The sequence below is a fragment of the Phocoena phocoena genome, chromosome 13, assembly GCF_963924675.1.
Source record: "Phocoena phocoena chromosome 13, mPhoPho1.1, whole genome shotgun sequence".
Lineage (NCBI taxonomy): Eukaryota > Metazoa > Chordata > Mammalia > Artiodactyla > Phocoenidae > Phocoena > Phocoena phocoena.
The window spans coordinates 82,041,086-82,055,550 of record NC_089231.1 but is presented as its reverse complement, the minus strand read 5'-3'; the positions used below and the strand labels follow the sequence as shown (position 1 = coordinate 82,055,550).

Below are 14,465 nucleotides of genomic sequence, written 5' to 3'. Positions count from 1 at the left end.
TTCTGTTGTCCAGAGGCCCAACAGCTCCATTCATTCCCTGGCTTTAGGATGGCTGAGCATTTGTTGGCAGCGTGTTAGGTGGCAGGTGTAAACCAGTGGTGGGTTTCTTACCCTTTCAGACTGGAGACGGTGTGAATGATGCTCCTGCTCTGAAGAAATCTGAAATCGGCATTGCCATGGGCTCTGGCACCGCGGTGGCTAAAACCGCCTCTGAGATGGTCCTGGCTGATGACAACTTCTCCACCATCGTGGCTGCCGTGGAGGAGGGACGGGCGATATACAACAACATGAAGCAGTTTATCCGCTACCTCATCTCGTCCAATGTCGGGGAAGTTGTTTGGTGGGTCCCTATGACCAGGTCACATATATTCCTTGGCTTGTGATGACCAGTTTTCCAGATTTGCTCTTCACGTGGCAGTAGCTTTGCTCTTAGTGCAGCGGGAGAGAGGGAGGGCTGGGCAAGACGAAGGAGGCCCTTGTGAAAGTAGAGGTACTTCCTCTGGCCCTCAGGAGGGCTGTCTACGGCTGCTCCGGTGTGCAAAGGATACACTTTAACATAGAAATGAATTTAAATTAACTATATAAGGTAACATAAAATTCTTGGTCTTGTAAAAGTTAACTTAATTTGAAACTGGATATAATAAATGTTTTATGATTGCCCAGGGAAAAAGTTAAAACAATCATTGCTGTCCACTGACTTTTATGGAGGAAGATGGGGTGGTGATGTTATTTTAAATAGTGGCCAAAAATAATTTGGGGTCTTTTTATTCTTTTCTTGGATGGAAACAGTATTTTCCTAACAGCAGCCCTTGGATTTCCTGAGGCTTTAATTCCTGTCCAGCTGCTCTGGGTTAATCTGGTGACAGATGGCCTGCCTGCCACTGCACTGGGGTTCAATCCTCCTGATCTGGACATTATGAACAGACCACCCCGGAACCCAAAGGAACCACTGATCAGTGGGTGGCTCTTTTTCCGTTACCTGGCTATTGGCTGTGAGTACAGTTTTTTATATTATTGATTTTTAAACGAATGTTTGAGTCCAAATTTTGTAAATGCATCCCTTAAAAGCACATTTTTTTCTGTTTCCATATTAGGGGAGCAAAATATGGAGACTGCCCTTTTGCAGTTTAATGAGCTGTGTATGCCCAGTTTACAGTAAAGTTATTCCTTTACTTTAGCATCCTCGTTCTTCCTTGGGCCTTTGTGAATGAGGTTCTCAGATTTAATCTATGGGCAAAGGAAATACAGGGAGGACTGAGGCCTTAAATCACCAAGATGTAAAACAAAGTCCCCCTTTCCCTGAGTGAGAGAAGGGATCTGTGCATTCATCAGCAATGGTTGGTTCTTCCACATGTGTGGCCTTTGTAGACCTCGTCCTGACCCAGGATGCTGCTTCTCTCTTCCTCATTTCATAGGTTAGGAAAGTGAGGCCCAGAGAGGTTAAATGACTTACTTAGGGTCCCATAGGAAACTGTTTTGTTTTAATATGTTCACATGATTTAACACTCAAAAAACACACAGTGGCATAAAGCAGGAAGGCTCTCAACCAGTTGGTTCCCCTCCAGCACGCCTTCTTGGGATACTCTAGCAAATAGATCCATCTTAGGTGTTTATTTTCGCAAGCGAGATGGCATGCTGTATACACCTGTATGCTGAACCCTGTCTTTTTGTATTTCTCCCTGTTTTTTGGGTAGTTTTACATCAGTACCAGTATAGCTGCCTTATTGCTGTGCACGACCTACCTACTGCTCTGTTGGAATTGCTGGGTTAGAGGGTGTGCACTTGGACCTTTCAGTGGGTACTGCTGCATTGGGACAGTCTCTTATTCTCAAGTGCTTGTGTTCTCCACTACCCTTGGTTGTTTCTTTATAATAAACTTGCTGAATTCAAAAGTAATTGTTGGGGTGGGGGAGGGGATGGACCCAGAATTGGCTTCAAGCACTGCCATGTGCTCAGCGTTCTGCACTAACTGCTCTAATGGCCTTTCCATATAAAGGTTCTGCCAGGCCCTTGATGGAGCAAATAAATTAGTGTATAACTGGTAGCATGAGTTTGCCAAAGTCATGACGGGTGTGATCTGGTGCTCTAGCACAGCATGGCCTTCCTTACATGGAGAACACGTGCCTGCAGCCTTAACATACTGGCCGCTGGTTAGAGAGGGCATGGCTAGTGTAAAGGTCCTACCAATTCTAGTAGGTGCATTTCCTCACAAATTCTGGAGGAAAAGTTGCCTGGTTCTTCTGTACCACAGACACCCTTCTCGTTACGGAAACCATCAGCCTAGCTGCTTTATCTGATGCAAGTGAGCAGGTGCCAGTGGTAGCACAGGCTCATTGACATACCATGTCTTTGATCTCTGTCCTAGGGGTTGGCCCTCGAGGCAGCACCTGCAGTAACGCTGCAGGCCGTAAACCCCATGTGTGTTAGTGTCATGATGTTTGTTCCCAGGTTATGTTGGCGCTGCTACCGTGGGTGCTGCTGCGTGGTGGTTCATTGCTGCCGAGGGTGGTCCGAGAGTGTCCTTCTACCAGCTGGTACGTAGCCACCTTTCTTTGTGTACCTTAGATGCGAGGTGGTGTAAGTCTTCACGAACAGTTGTCCTTGAGCTTTCTATGGTTTGGATGTCAGTCAAATAATCTTAATACTCTTAACAATAAGCAGTGGCATCTAAGGTTATTCTGAAGGACCAGGGCTTCTCTGGGAAATGCGGTGAGATTTTGTGTGGGTCTGTGTTCTGGGTTTGGTGTGGAATTGGTGTGTGGACTTTGTAAATGTCCTTGGCTGATAAGGAACTTGACTGGGCTTTTGTTGCAGAGCCATTTCCTACAGTGTAAAGAGGACAACCCGGACTTTGAAGGAGTAGATTGTACCGTCTTTGAATCCCCATACCCAATGACAATGGCGCTCTCTGTTCTAGTAACCATAGAGATGTGCAACGCCCTCAACAGGTCAGTGAGTCTTCTCAGCATGCTGGGGCAAGAGCCTGACAGCCAGGGTGCTGGGGGATTGTGTGTGTTTCATGGTTGATTGAGAATCACAGGAAAGCTCCGCCCTCCCCAAAAGGAAGAACAAGCAGCACCGGTTTTAAGAGCTTAAGTCATCATCACCTCCAGGAAGTAGTGGGAGTGCTTAGCCACATGTTCTTCAAGAGACAGCAGAGGCCAAAAATAGGGACTTCTGCACCCCTGTGTGCCAGTGCCCACAGGGAAGGAGCTCTTGCCCTTTAGCATTGAGACAAACAGTATCACCTAATTAAGCCAGTGACAAAAATGGAAATTTCAAAATAGCCTAAGTGTCAAGGGCAATTGAGAGCAGGTTTGAACACACTAAAATGGGATTGCTGTGCTGAAGCCTAGATTTAAATTAGAAGTCTGTCCTACATCTGAACATTCTTCCTTAACTTTGCCACTGTAGAAACTTAATAGAATTAGGTCAGTAGGTAATAGGCAGTGCCAAGTTAGCCGTCACCTTATTGAAGTGCGGTTCTGAACAGTCTCTTTCGGTGATGTCATATGCCTTTGCCCTTTCAGCAGGCACATTTCACCCACCTACCTCTTCCTTGTTCTGCAGCTTGTCTGAAAACCAGTCCCTGCTGAGGATGCCCCCTTGGGAGAACATTTGGCTCGTGGGCTCCATCTGCCTGTCCATGTCACTCCATTTCTTAATCCTCTACGTGGAACCCTTGCCAGTAAGCGGTCGGGGGAGCCTGGGCTGGGGCCTGGCTGCCTGTCCAGCAAGTCAGGGAGCTTGATGAGGTTTCTTTGTGTTTCAGCTTATCTTCCAGATCACACCACTGAATTTGACCCAGTGGCTGATGGTGCTGAAAATCTCCTTGCCTGTGATTCTAATGGATGAGACCCTCAAGTTTGTGGCCCGCAACTACCTAGAACCTGGTAAAGAGTGTGTGCAGCCTGCCACCAAATCCTGCTCGTTCTCAGCATGCACCGATGGGATCTCCTGGCCCTTTGTGCTGCTCATAATGCCCCTGGTGATCTGGGTCTATAGCACAGACACTAACTTTAGTGATATGTTCTGGTCTTGACTGACAGTTTTGCATAAAGGTGATGTTTAACTTAATCAATTAATTTTTTTATTGTTTAAAGCAACTGTCTATTTCTGCTGAATTTTCACATGAACATACTGGCTGGTGAAGGAGGTTTCATACTCTAGATTTTGTTTTGCTTTTTCTGACTCCAGTGGGGCAAGATTTTCCTTTTTTATACACATAATTAAAGTGTCCATTGACATGTACAGAGAACTAACACTATTTTATGCAAATATTTTTTTGTAGATGAAAAAGCATGTACAGTGTTCTGTTTAATACTCATCCTTGTATAAAAAAATAGTTGAGCCAGCAGACATTGTCAGCAAATTAATTGGCAGCAGATTTTAGGAAATGAATGTGTGTGGTTTTTTTCTAAAACTAAATAGCATGTATTGTGTCTTTTGCATGATCATCTGGATTTAATCTGAGATCACAGTCTAATTTTTATTCATAAGCCAATTTTTCTGCACTGAGCAGAGTACTGCTACCTCAGTCAGTATTTTTTTTTGGTTTGCCCCCCACCCCCACCCCCACCCCTTCACCCCTTGGCCCTTGTTCACCTCCACCCCACCTCCACCCCCACCCCGCTCGGCTGCTTCTCCTGTAGGGTTTTGATGGTTCTGTTTACATCAGTCTTAACAAGAGGTATGCTTGTTCTCGCTTGTGCAGAAAACATTGTTCCAGATTCAATCGACCAGGTTCATGTCCCCTCACATAGTTTTTAAGGTTATTTATTTAAATGTCTAATGTATTTTATTGTAACAGACATTGTTTTGCCAACATTGCCTATTTCAGTGGCACTTCACAATCTAGTTTAAAAAGAAAAATAAAACATTTTAAATGGACAGAGAAAAATAACTGTCTTGTTTTTAACTCTTAAGTGGCTTAGTTTGAACTAACAGATGTCCAACTTTCTCTTAAGTTCTTAGTTTTACTTTTAGTTTTACTGTGCTTGAGGGGAAGAAGGATCCTGTTCTGCTGCATAGGTGGTTGTAGGAATTTTATTTTTAGTGTATAGGCACTAATTGTTATCTGTGATACATTTTTATGCAAGTTTCTGCTGGCCTGTTTTAGCCTGGTGTAGAGGACATAAGGGCAAGTGTGTATGTGTGTGTATGTGTTTTGTAAAATCTGTAAATAGCACATGACCAAATGAACATATTGTATAGAACTATTTTTATTTGAATGTGGCACTAACCACCACCATCGTTACTATGATAAATGTTTGCGCATGTTCGAGATCAGTCTTAACCAACAGTGTGTAAGTCATTAACAGTCCTAACTGTGGTGTTTTCCTCCAATGCCTTCCAACATCCATCAACTAACGTGAGTATTCCCTGAAATTTGGATGCTTTAGCCTAAAGGTTACTGCCACTAAATGAGCTGGCTATATGACACTAATGAGTAAGCCCCTTATGTCAGGCACCCTGAGAGCAGCAGGCATACGACTTTATGTGGCGCCTGTGGGCTGGGGTAGCTGTTCTCGACGCCACCCACTGCCTAGGATAACAGCACAGCCACATGTCAGTTGGGGAGGGCCTGGGGGAAGAGAAGGTAGTTCTGCTTTGGTCAGACTGACAGGTGCCTTCACAAATGCCAAGATGAGGATTCACAAAAAACTTGTCATGGTTCCTTTGATCTTTGTTAGCTGCAAGGACTTGTCCCAGAATCTTGCTACCTGGTTCAATAAAAAGCAAAAAGTGAGTGAAGCAAGTAACCAATAAACTCATGCATCATTTGTTGCATTACTTTTTTCTTTTTATGGCTGCGCTGTGCGGCTCGTGGGATCTTAGTTCCCTGACCAGGGACTGAACTCGGGCCCCGGCAGTGAGAGCACTGAGTCCTAGCCACTGGGCTGCCAGGGAATTCCCTGGTTCATTTTAAATAGGCCACCTTTTTCCACTTTCTGGGTCATACTCTTTGTGGCTGAGATTCAACTGTGCTTTAATGTACCCTGGAGAGAAAAGATACTGGCCATAGTTCTGCTCAGCTAGCAAACAACCAGCCTGGCCATAGTTCTGCTCAGCTAGCAAACAACCAGCCCCATCATTAGCCAGGGTGAAGCAGGGCCTAGGCAGCAGCTCGTATTCAGGGTGGTAGCTCCCTGCACGTGAAGCCCCGAGAGTTCTTGTAGGTACTTGGGCCCTAGCTGGATACAGCGCCAGCCGGAAGACATGATGTAAATGCTGAGCGTCTGGGGAAAGGTTAACAGGTATCAAGCAGGACAAGGTGCTGCGAAGTTAAGAGGTCTCCATGTAAGGGGGTAGAAAGGGCACATGGAGGCGGATTCTTAATTAAGAGTCCTGGCCTGGCTCATGGAGGCCTCTCAGAGGAGGAGGAGCTGGTTTGGTTGGCAGAGAATGTAGGGGATACATTTTGCCAATTTTAGTGTTATGGGATGTGTAGAAACAGGTTGAGCAGATCAAATGCAAGGAGTGTGTCTCGGCTGCAAACCAAACCAGGGTGTCTGGGCTTGTTGGGTGGGGTGCCATTCAGTGGTCAACTTTTCCTGACTCAGTTCCTTGATTATTATTGGCCCTTGCAAAGTAAGTTGAATGGTATGGAAGGCTATTACCTTGTGCTTTCTCAGCTTCAGGCCTGTCCAGCCCACAGAGGTGGTTTAGGCACCCATTTCCCTCAACTCAGACAGCTGGGAGTGGGAAAGACCCAGTGGTGCAGAGTCCTTTTTTGTCTGCTCTGTTTCAGGCTTCGCCGCCAAAAAACATCTGATTGGCACCTCCTCAGTAGTTAGTGCTGCTGTGGGCACATCCCTGGCCTCTGTCCTATAGGGAGCAGCAGGTACCCAGCCCCATCCTCACCAAGTACCCGCAGGAAGGCACCGTTGGCCTCTCTGCTTCTGCTGCTATCAGTAGCTGGATAGGAGGCAGCATCCTCAGACCCATCATGTTAGTAAGCTCTCAGGCAGCTCTTGCCTGAAACTTGCTCCAGGTTCTTTCTCAACGGGCAAGTGGGCTGAAGGCCCATCCCATCAGTGTTCTGTTTTTTTGCCACCCCATGCCCAGACTGACCTCTTTAGTAGAGCTTTACCCTTTGCCCAGGAGATGGCAGTCTTACACGTTTCCTAAGTGGGGTACTGTGCCCGCAGCTCATTCTGCATCTGTACAGTGCAGGTGACACGTTGGGGAGGGAGAGCTGCAGGAGCTCAGAGACAAGCAGGGCAACTGCCACCTTCCCTCACAAGCAGCGGCTGCCACATTACCTTCAAACTGGGGCCTCAGGCCCCTGGATGTCTGTGTGGTGGTCAGACCTCAGGAATATCCAAGACCACAAGCATTATTAGCTCAGTGTCTGCCAAGCCTGTTGTGTCTGCAGGGCGGAGGCACCAAATTGTGTCAAAACCACCACCCTGCACGTGAGGGTAATCTGCAGCCTTTTTTCTTGAAAGGGAACAGTGATAAGCAGTTCCCCTTCTAGGACTGGATGCAGCCCAGAGGCTGGCCCCCGGGAAAGGAAGGAGAGAGGCTTGGCGCTGATTACCACGCTGCTCACTCTGCTTCGCCTTCCTTACCCTCTGCACTGCTAACTGAGGACTTCTTAACTTTTGTTATACCTGAAGCGATTAAGTGCCTGGTGGGATCCTCTGTAGCCAGGTGACGTGAGGGGCCTGTGTTGCTGAGCCAGTGCTTCTGGATGCTACCCTGTGTAGGCAACCCCTCAGGGACAGTTGATCAGAAATGCTAGTCTTAAAATCTTAAAAGATCAAACCGAATATTCCTTTTCATCTGTCACTATTAATCTTAAATTAGTTATTCTAACATTTCCTCCCCATATTTCATAAAGCTGATTTCCTCTCTCTTTCCTTTTCAGCAATACTGGAGTAACCGCTTCCTAAACCATTTTGCAGAAATTTAAGGGTGTTCAGTTGCGTGCATGTGCGTTTTTTAGCAACACATCTACCAGCCCTCTGCATGATTGATGTTGGGGGGGAAAAGAAAATTAGAAAGAACTCCCCAACTCATTGTGTGTTATGTGGAGGAAACGTGTATTACCAGTGGGGTTTTTAGCTTTTAAATCAAAATAATTACAAATGTACAGTTTAGCTTAATGAATCAGAAAGCCTCTCCAGAGAAATTTGGTTTCTTTGCTGCAAGAAGAATGAGGTTCTGAAACCTTATCCAAGAGCTTAGAAGCCATCAGCCAAGTCGCCATATTTCTCTGTGCAAAATGTCATAGCTTAAATAAATGTACAATATTCAGTTGTAATGCATGCCTTCAGTTGTAAGTAGCCAGATTTCTCTATGGTGTCATTGAAACATGCTACTTTTTAATTGGCCCTGTACAGTTTGCTTATTTATAAATTTATTGAAAACACTACAGGTGTTGAATGGTTAAAAATGTAGGCTTCCAGTTCGTAACTTCGGTTATATTTTGAGTGTGCAGCTATTTTGCACTGTATTAGATGTAACTTATTTAATGAAATCAGAAGCAGTAGACAGATGTTGGTGCAATACGAATATTGTGATGCATTTATATCAATAAAATGCTAAACGTCAATTTATCAACGCATGTTTGACTTAGACTGTAAATAGAAAGCAGTTTGTTTCTGTGCTGGCAACAGGCATTGCACAGACATGGTTTCAGGTAAATAAATCTATTCTACGATAAGTTCACAGTGTGGTGTTGACTGTTCTCCTGCAGGAGGGGTGGGTGATGTGCACTGAGGACCTCCAGCCCTGCACCCTGAGCAGTTGTGCCCTTAGGTAGATAAAAGGGACAGAAAGTTCCTGTTGACATTCTGCATAGGAGAGCAGAGTGGTAGGTGGTCTGGTTGTGTGACATGAGATCTATAAAATATTCCTGCCCTGGTTCCACTGTCTCCCCTCAAGTATGAGAAAAAGAGTGTGTCATGAGTGGGGTTTTCAGAGATAACATGATTTAAAAGTTGTCAGCAGCTTGGAGACTATAGTGATGGAGAGATACTTGTAATACTACTCAGATGCAAAACGTAAATCCCACTGTTAACAGATACAGAAAAGAGCTGAGTAAACCAACTATACTCCAATTTAAAAAAAAAGAGAAAGGTCCCCTCCAAAAAGGAACTGAAATCTATATACATGGGGAAAATATCTGATAAATTTTAACATCCATTCTGTAAAGGATAAAAAAAAACTTTTGAGTACCCATAATTCCCATTTTTTGACATAATGAAAAATAAGCCAGAAGTATTGAATTCCAGAATTAGACTCACCATCCACTATTGCCCACAACTTAGCACTGTTCTGGAGAGTCACTGTAGTCAGACAAGAGAAGGGAAAATGCCTAGGAGTGAACAGAAAGGAGCAATGGTCATACTGGATCAATAAGAACACCTTATTTTTATGAACGTTTAATAATTCAGGGGAGATTAACATCTTAGTATGAATGATACACGTCATACATTATTAATAATATATGAAGGGGCTTCCCTGGTGGCGCAGTGGTTGGGAGTCCACCTGCCGATGCAGGGGACGCGGGTTCGTGCCCCGGTCCGGGAAGATCCCACGTCCCGCGGAGCGGCTGGGCCCGTGAGCCATGGCCGCTGAGCCTGCGTGTCCGGAGCCTGTGCTCTGCAACGGGAGAGGCCACAGCAGTGAGAGGCCCACGTACTGCAAAAAACAATAATAATAATAATATACGAAAATACCAAGTGTTTTAATCAGACTGATTCTAATAAAAATGAAAATGCAAGAGTAGCAAGGAAGGGTATAAACCTCAGGTATAAAACCTATAGTCATTAAATGTATTATCTAAGAAAGGTGGCATTTTAGCTTAGTAGGTAAAAGTTGGGTTATCCATTATGTCACTGGTTATTCTGAAAAAAAATATGGCTGTATCCCTCACACCCAATCAACTGCAAATGGATCAGAAGGTTTGAAAAATGAAGTTATACCCCAAAAGAAAAATGGCTAAATGATATAAACAAAATTTGTAAATATAAGATGTTCAATCTCACTAGCAAATTAAATTCACAATGATACCATTTCATGCCCATCAATTAACAAAAAAACGGGTCTTCTAATACCAAGGATGTGGACAATGGGCCATCCTTACATTGTAGAGCAATTGAGTATCATCATCTGGTACATTTACAGATGCTCTTAACATACAACCTGGCAGATCCTTACCTTCTTAGGGAATTCCTCACAAGTGCTGGAAGAGCCATACCAGGATGTTTGCAAAAGAAAAGCACCAACCTAAATGACCAACAACAGGAAAATGGGTAAGTATATTTAAGGCATGTTGAAGTCACTCTGCATCAGTGAAAATGAATAAACAAACCAGGCATCAGCAGATAACCTCCCTGCACTGTGCCACCAAGTGTGATGTATATCAAGTTTAAAATACACAAAATAAGACCATATCATAGCCTTTTTTTTTTCTTGGCTGCACTGCACAGCATGCAGGATCTAGTTCCCCGACCAGGGGTCCAACCTGTGGTGTGCCCCCTGCAGTGAAAGTGCAGAGTCTTAACCACTGGACTGCCAGGAAACTCCATGACCATATCATACTCTTTAACCTGGCCCTAGGGCCAGTGCCTGTCTGTGCTAAGGCATGTGCACTGGCTTCCTTGATGAGAAAGTCCAGCTCACAGAAAGTCAGCTAAACTAAACAGCCATGTGGTGGATTCACAGTACAAGCTCCTCACCTCTGTGGACTAGGAGCAGACATAAATAACGAGTTCACAGACACCAGCCACAGGGATAGTAAGTGAGTAGGTGGATAGTGGTTAGTTCCAAGAGGGAGGGAGAGCAGAGTTTCGCTTCTGTAAGTAATGCTTGGGTGCCATGTATGTAGGGGTTCATTATGCCCTTTGCAAATCTGAGATTTTTTTTTTTTAAACCATAAAAGTACCAGGAGAAAACATGGAAGCTGAGAAGACTTTCTAAGCATGACACAAAATCCCAGGAGAGTGATAAGCTGACTACATAAAAATGTAAAATTTTTGGAATACCATATACCTCTCTGGAGTTAGTAAATTAGATGTGCTACGCATATAACAAAGAGCATATTCTTTAAACATACTAGCAAAGATAAAAGTTTAATGATCTCTCGTTTGCAGCTGGCATGAGGAAACAGCTCATGCTGATGGTGAAAATATAAATTGGCCCAATCTCTAGAGGGCAATCTGACAATATCTATGACATTTTTAAATATCCATCCCCTTTGATCAAGCACTTAACTTTGGTGAAATCCCCCCACATGTTTACAAAGCCAAACATAATGCTGCTGCACTGCTGTTAGCAAAAGATTGGAAATAACCTGTATGCCCATCAATAAACAAGCTAGCTGCTAAATAAGCTAAGAACATTCTTACCATGGAGTATTAATGCAGCCTTCAGAAAACCCAAGGTTAGATCTATGAGCCAGCAAGCAATGACGTCCAATACACATTTACTGCCCAGTGAAATATTCAAGTGCAGGTCCATCCATGTTGTCATAAAGGGCAAATTTTCATCATGGCTGAGTAATATTCCATTGCTATGTTCCACATCTTTATCCATTCATCTACTGATGGGCACTTAGGTTGCTTCCATGTCTTGGCTATTGTAAATAATGCTGCAATGAACATAGGGGTGCATGTATCTTTTCTAAAATACGCAGGAGTGGAATTACTAGATCACATGGTAGCTCTTTTTTTTTTGAAGAACCTCCATACTGTTTAGTGGCCATGCCAATTTACTTTCCCACCAGCAGTGCAGGAGGGCTCCCTTTTCTCCACACCCTCCCCAACACTTGTGATTTGTTGTCATTTTGATAAGTCATTCTGACAGGTGGGAGGTAATACAGCTAACTGTGGTTCTGGTTTGCATTTCCCCACTATGATGTTGAGCGTCCTTTTACGTACTTGTTGGCCATCTGTATGTCTTTGGAAAACTGTATTCAGATCGTATGCCCATTTTTTCATCAGGTTTTTTGATGCTGAGTTGTATATTTTGGATATTAACCCCTTGTCATATGTATCATTTGCAAATATCTTCTCCCATTTAGTAGGTGGCCTTTTCATTTTGTTGATAGTTTGCTGTGCAAAAGCTTTTTAGTTTGATGTAGTCACATTTGTTTGTTTTTGCTTTGTTTCCCTTGCTTGAGGAGACAGATCCAAAAAAATATTACTAAGACCGATGTCAAAGAGCATACTGCCTATGTTTTCTCCTAGAAGTTTTATGGTTTCAGGTCTTACATTTAAGTCTTTAATCCATTTTGACTTTATTTTTGTGCATGGTGTGAGAGTAGTCCAGTTTGATTCTTTTGCATGTAGCTGTCCAGTTTTCCCAAAACTATTTACTGAAGAGACTGTCTTTTCCCCATTGTGTATTCTTGCCTCCTTTGTCATAATTAATTGCACATATAATCGTGGGCTCATTTGGGCTATTTTTTTCCATTGATCTATACGTCTGGTTTTTTTGTGCTAGTACCATGCTATTTTGATGACTGTAGCTTTGTAGTATAGTTTGAAGTCAGGGAACATACTTCAGCTTTGTTCTTCTTTCTCAAAATTGTTTTGGCTATTTAGGGTCTTTTGTGTTTCCATACAAATTTTAGTTATTTGCTCTAGATGTGTGAAAAATGCCACTGGTATTTTGATAGGGATTGCACTGAATCTGCCTGGGATAGTATGGTCATTTTAACAATATTCTTACAATACATTAGTATGATATATCTTTCTTCTGTTTCTGTCTTCTTCAGCTTCTTTTGTGAGTGTCTTATAGTTTTCAGAGTACAGGCCTTTTACCTCCTTAGATTCATTCCTAGGTTTTTTTTTTTTTTTTTTTTTTTTCTTTTGCTGTACACAGGCCTCTCACTGGTGTGGCCTCTCCCGTTGCGGAGCACAGGCTCCGGACGCACAAGCCCAGCGGCCATGGCTCACGGGCCCAGCCGCTCCGCAGCGCACAGGATCCTCGCAGACCAGGGCACGAACCTGTGTCCCCTAGCATTGGCAGGCGGACTCTCAACCACTGCGCCACCAGGGAAGCCCTACTCTTTTTGACCTGATTATAAATGGGGTTGTTTTCTTAATTTCTTTTTCTGATACTTCATTGTTAGTGTATAGAAATTCAACAGGTTTCTGTAATTAATTTTGTATCCTGCAACATTACCAAATTCATTGATGAGCTCTAATAAATTTTGGTGGCATTCTGTGGATTTTCTATGTATAGTATGTCACCTGCAAACAATAAATTTATTATTTTTTTTATTTTTGGCTGCGTTGGGTTTTTGTTGCTGTGCGCGGGCTTTCTCTGGTTGCAGCAAGCATATGGCCTGTACTATGTTGAAGTATGTTCCTCTGTATGTACTTTGTTGAGTTTTTGTCATAAATGGATGTTGAATCTTGTCAAAAGCTTTTTCTCCATCTATTTATATGATCATCTGGCTTTTATTCTTCAGTTTGTTAATGTGGTATATAACACTCATTTGCAGATATTGAACTACCCTTGCATCCGAGATAAATCCCACTTGATCATGGCATATGATCCTTTTTATGTCTTGTTGAATTTGGTTTGCTAATATTTTCTTGAGGATTTGCATCTGTGTTCAGCAGTGATACTAGCCTCTAATTTTCTTCTTCTGTGATATCTCTGTCTGGTTTTGGTATCAGAGTGATTCTGGCATTGTAGAATGAGTTTGAAAACATTCCTTCCTCTGCAATTTCTTGAAATAGTTGAGAAAGGTGTTAATTCTTTTCTGAATGTACAGAATTCATCTGTGAAGCCATCTGGTCCTACACTTTTGTTTGGGGGAAGTTGTTTTATTGCTGATTGAACTTCATTAATGGTAACTGATCTGTTTATATATTTTCTATTTCCTCCTGGTTCAGTCTTGGGAAAGTGTACATTTCTAGGACTTTGTTCATTTCTTCTAGGTTGTCCATTTTATTGACATGTAGTGATTTGTAGTAGTCTCTTATGATCTTTTGTATTTCTGGGGTGTGGGTTGTGACTTCTCCTTTTTCTTTCTTTTTTTTTTTAATTTATTTATTTTGGGCTGCATTGGGTCTTCGTTGCTGCAGGCAGGCTTTCTCTAGTTGTGGCGAGCAGGGGCTACTCTTTGTTGCAGTGCGTGTGCTTCTCATTGTGGTGGCTTCTCTTGTTGCGGAGCACGGGCTCTAGGCGCACAGGCTTCAGTAGTTGTGGCACGAAGGCTCAGTAGTTGTGGTTTGTGGGATTTAGATCACAGGCTCAGCAGTTGTGGCGCACAGGCTTAGTTGCTCCACAGCATGTGGGATCTTCCCAGACCAGGGCTCGAACCCAAGTCCTCTGCATTAGTAGGTGGATTCTTAACCCTTGTGCCGCCAGGGAAGCCCTTCATTTCTGATTTTATTGATTTGGGCCCTCTCTCTTTTTCTTGATGAGTCTGGCTAAAGGTTTATCAATTTTGTTTATTTTTTCAAAGAATCAGCTCTTAGTTTTTTTGATCCTTCCTA

General features: G+C 43.3%; 1 protein-coding gene across 4 annotated transcripts in view; it reads left to right on the top strand.

Moving 5' to 3' along the window:
• ATP2A2 (ATPase sarcoplasmic/endoplasmic reticulum Ca2+ transporting 2) overlaps positions 1-8,671 on the top strand; it is a 61,409-nt gene extending 52,738 nt beyond the window's left edge. The window contains exons 15-21 of one of the 4 annotated variants that reach the window (XM_065889701.1): positions 120-340; positions 790-992; positions 2,449-2,534; positions 2,815-2,948; positions 3,571-3,688; positions 3,773-3,893; positions 7,874-8,671. In XM_065889701.1, the coding sequence (XP_065745773.1) occupies positions 120-340; positions 790-992; positions 2,449-2,534; positions 2,815-2,948; positions 3,571-3,688; positions 3,773-3,893; positions 7,874-7,887 (897 nt within the window). In that variant the 3' untranslated portion in view covers positions 7,888-8,671. Of the gene's footprint in view, positions 1-119; positions 341-789; positions 993-2,448; positions 2,535-2,814; positions 2,949-3,570; positions 3,689-3,772; positions 5,185-7,873 lie in introns of those variants that run through there. The other 3 variants (XM_065889699.1, XM_065889698.1, XM_065889700.1) reach the window with 3 other exon arrangements.
• Positions 8,672-14,465: the final 5,794 nt, after the last annotated feature.